General features: G+C 48.1%; 1 protein-coding gene across 2 annotated transcripts in view; it reads right to left on the bottom strand.

The window, feature by feature from the left end:
- Septin3 (septin 3) overlaps positions 1-4283 on the bottom strand; it is a 27588-nt gene that overhangs the window by 4889 nt on the left and 18416 nt on the right. For both annotated transcript variants that reach the window (XM_031350452.1, XM_031350454.1), the window contains 2 exons: positions 4083-4178; positions 708-807 (listed from right to left, as the gene is read on the bottom strand). In XM_031350452.1, coding sequence (XP_031206312.1) covers positions 708-807; positions 4083-4178 — 196 coding nt within the window. The remainder of the gene's footprint in view (positions 1-707; positions 808-4082; positions 4179-4283) is intronic.

Here is a 4283-nt window from a genome sequence, read left to right as displayed (position 1 = left end):
AGGGTTTCTCTGTGTAGCCCTGGCTGTCCTGGAACTCACTCTGTAGACCAGGCTGGCCTCAGAAATCCTCCTGCCTCTGCCCCCTAAGTACCCAGGTACCACTGCCACCACTGCCCAGCATGACTCTCTGGTCCTAACGATACGCATATAACATTCTTATGAATAATTCTATTTCAAGGAAAATAATGAAATAAAATTCCATGGTACTAGGTGTGATTTAAGTTGGTGGCCCACCGCTGTCACCCCAGTATTTGGGAATTATAAACAAAAAGATCATAAATTCAAGGTCAGGGTTGGAGAGATGGCTCAGCAGTTAAGAGTACTGACTACTCTTCCAAAGGTCCTGAGTTCAATTCCCAGCAGCCACATGGTGGCTCACAACCATGTATAATGGCATCTGATGCCCTCTTCCAGTGTGTCTGAAGACAGCGACAGTGTACTCACACATAAAATAAATCTTTTTTTTTTTTTTAAAGTTTGTCTGTGTCCCATATTCATTTGACAGGCCAAGTCATTGGCCACCTTGTCATATGTTAAATGGTGTCATTGTTTCCTACCTATGACTAGCATCTCAAACTAAGTTCCTTAAGGGCAGCAGGTGGCTGGCAATGACTTCCTAGTATTCTAGGACACTGGCACTTTAACCTCTTGATATTTAATAGCTGCTCTCTCGACAGCCTCTCCTTCTAGGAGATGCGCTGGCTTACCTTCGATGATCCCCCAGGGCGTTTTCCTCCCGAGAACCCTCTTGCCGTTCACTTGGTACTCCTTGTCACTCCCCACCACGGCGAAGGGCATGCTTTCCTGCTGGAGAGGGGAAAGAGCAAAAGCAGATGCACATGCTCAGTCCTCAGTCATCTCCATACTGAGTGTCCAGGACAGGACAGCCTTTCACATCCTATTCCTTTGCTCATTCTATGACACTACTGGTGGCAACGGCAACAACGCTCAGCCCCTTGAAAAGATGGAGCTGAGACTCAAGGCCTGGGCCCAACTCTGACTACACTGTTGTCTGGCTGGCTAGCTAGAGTAAGCTGGCTTTCCTTCAACTGCAGAGCACTTTAAACAGTTCATTGTGCTTGGGCACATATTTTCATTTGATTTGGAACCACTCTGAGAGCTAGCTAGGACAGACTCTCTCACAAACAGCACCCACCCAGGCGCCAGCCGGACTCTGAGATGTGTTATGCGGCTCCCGTGGAACTACTGGCAGATGCCCAGGTACTGAACGAACTCTCAGGGCTCTGCTCTGAGATGGGGCTGCTCTGCTCCATCAGGGCAAGCACCCAGATGGATCTGTCCGGTGTGTGTCTGTCATTGGATAAGAGTTATGTGCTGCTTAACGGCAGAGTAAATTCAGGAAAAGATCATGGGAGGCTACACCATGGGGTGAACTCATAGCATAGAAGTATGCAAATTAATAAGGCAGGAACCATGTTACCAGATGATATGGTTGCAGGGAAACACTCTTATGTGGCCCCTCGCTAGCCAAAATCTCTTCAAGAGGTATTCTCTGCATAGCGAGCCAAGTGCGCAGGCAGATAGTGAAAGTGAACTGCTTTGGTATTAAGAGTAGACTTTGGGCTGACGGAACAGCCAGTGATAGAGTGCTTGCCTAGCTGACCCAAGGCCCAGGGTTCAATCCTCAGCACTGCACAAAATGTAGGTATGTGTGTCTGTGTGTGTCTGTGTCTCTGGTCTGTTTGTGTATATATCTATGTGTGTGTGTGTGTGTGTGTGTGTGTGTGTGTGTGTCTGTGAGTGTGTGTGTGTGTGTCTGCGTGTGTGTCTGTGAGTCTGTCTGTGTGTGTCTGTGTGTGTCTGTGTCTCTGGTCTGTATGTGTGTGTCTGTGTCTCTGGTCTGTTTGTGTGTATATCTATGTGTGTGTCTGTGTGTGTGTCTGTGAGTGTGTCTGTCTGTGAGTGTGTCTGTGTGTGTATCTGAGTGTCTGTGTGTGTCTGTGAGTCTGTCTGTGTCTGTGTGTCTGTGTGTGTCTGTGTGTGTGTCTGTGAGTGTGTCTGTGTGTGTGTCTGTGTGTCTGTGAGTCTGTGTGTGTGTGTCTGAGTGTCTTTCTGTGTGTGTCTATGTGTGTCTGTGTGTGTATATCTGTGAGTGTGTGTCTGTGAGTGTGTCTGTGAGTGTCTGTGTGTGAGTCTGTGAGTGTGTCTGTGTGTGTCTGTGAGTCTGTGTGTGTGTGTCTGTGAGTGTCTGTCTGTGTGTGTGTCTGTGTGTGTCTGTGAGTGTCTGTCTGTGTGTGTCTGTGTGTGAATCTGTGAGTGTGTCTGTGTATGTCTGTGAGTCTGTCTGTGTGTGTGTCTGTGTGTGTCTGTGTGTGTCTGTGAGTGTGTCTGTGAGTGTGTCTGTGTGTCTGTGAGTCTGTCTGTGTGTGTGTGTGTCTGAGTGTCTTTCTGTGTGTGTCTATGTGTGTCTGTGTGTGTGTGTCTGTAAGTCTGTGTCTGTGTGTCTGTGAGTGTGTCTGTGTGTGTGTCTGTGAGTCTGTGTGTGTGTCTGTGTCTGTCTGTGTGTGTCTGTGTGTGTCTGTGAGTGTCTGTCTGTGTGTGTCTGTGTGTGAATCTGTGAGTGTGTCTGTGTGTGTCTGTGAGTGTGTCTGTGTGTGTGTGTCTGTGAGTGTCTGTCTGTGTGTGTCTATGTGTGTCTGTGTGTGTGTATCTGTGAGTGTGTGTCTGTGTATATGTATCTGTGTGTGTCTGTGAGTGTGTCTGTGTGTGTCTGTGAGTCTGTCTGTGTGTGTCTGTGAGTGTATCTGTCTGTGAGTGTCTGTGTGTGTCTATGTGTGAATCTGTGAGTATGTCTCTGTGTGTGTCTAGGTGTCTGTGTGTGTCTGTGAGTCTGTCTGTGTGTGTGTGTCTGTGTGTCTGTAAGTGTCTGTCTGTGTGTGTCTATGTGTGTCTGTGTGTGTGTATCTGTGAGTGTGTGTCTGTGTGTCTGTGTGTGTGTCTGTGAGTGTGTCTGTCTGTGTGTCTGTGAGTCTGTGTGTGGGTGTCTGTGAGTTTGTCTGTGTGTGTGCCTGTGATCAAAGAGTGTAGTGATACAGTCCTTAGCACCACAAAAACACAAAGGCCGATGGATGTGACTTTGTTGTTTGTTTGTTGTTTGGCTTGGCTTTTTGAGAGAGGGTTTCTCTGTGTAGCCCTGGCTGTCCTGGAACTTACTCTGTAGACCAGGCTGGCCTCAAACTCAGAAATCCGCCTGCCTCTGCCTCCCAAGGGCTGGGATTAAAGGCGTATGCGCCACCACTGCCCGGCTGAATCACAGGATTTTTAATTAAGTGCTAAACATTAGATGTCATATAACTGATGGTCTCCAAACCTGGTTCCCTGGTATGGCCAGAGAGTCACAGAAGGCATCTTAGTGCTGCTGGGGCTGCAGAGCTCTGGGCCTATGGCCCTCAGGCAAAGCAGTCCTGCCCTGCTGGTTTGTATATTAGAGTTCTAAAGCTTTTTATTTAAAATTTTTTAATTACATTGTGTGTGTGTGTGTGTGTGTGTGTGTATTTACACTCGTGCTCTCTCAAGTATATACAGAGATCAGGAAACAACTTTCGGGAGTTAATTCTTTCCTTACGCCACATGGATCCTGGTGATCCAGTTCATCAGGCTATCAGCTTGCCATCAAGTACGTTTATGCATTAAGCAATTTCATTAGCTCATGTTTATTTTTTAAATAATTCTTCTAGGGACAGAGAAAGCCTATAAGCCACTCACCTAGTCCAGCCTCTGTATTTTATAGAGGGAGAAAACGAGGCAAACATTGCCTAGAGTCTAGACTCCTCTGGGCACCATCATCTGACAATGGTTTTGCCAACTCTTAGGAAGAGGGGGCTTGCCTACTATTTAGTGATGGAAGGGACTAGCTTCCTGAGCACAGGAAGCCGCTCTATGAGTTCACAGTCCTAGTGGGAGTCACTGGCATCCATGATTCCTGTGGTCTGGGTTAGGTGAAGTGACAACAGGTTATGGTAGGTGATGAGCTGGAGGAAGGGCCTGAAGGCATCCCCCACCCCCCCGCCCCAGAGGCACCAAGGGGGCATCTGGTGACAAAGAGAGCCCCACGCACCTACCCGGATTTTGTCATTCTCTGTCTTGTCCTCCAAATCCTCATCAAACTCCTTCTGAGGGTAGAACTCAATGCCGTTTACTTCAAGCTCTTTGCGAACCTAGAGAGGCAAAGTAGTAAATCGGTTCAGGCCACGGGCAGCAGGAGGAGGAGTCGGCGAGCACAGGCTCCGCCCCTGAGATTTCCTGCTGGCAGTAGGAGGAGG

The sequence above is a fragment of the Mastomys coucha genome, unplaced genomic scaffold (assembly GCF_008632895.1).
Source record: "Mastomys coucha isolate ucsf_1 unplaced genomic scaffold, UCSF_Mcou_1 pScaffold11, whole genome shotgun sequence".
Taxonomy (NCBI): Eukaryota; Metazoa; Chordata; class Mammalia; order Rodentia; family Muridae; genus Mastomys; species Mastomys coucha.
The sequence above is the reverse complement of the archived record's forward strand: the minus strand, read 5'-3'. Positions and strand labels throughout refer to the sequence as shown.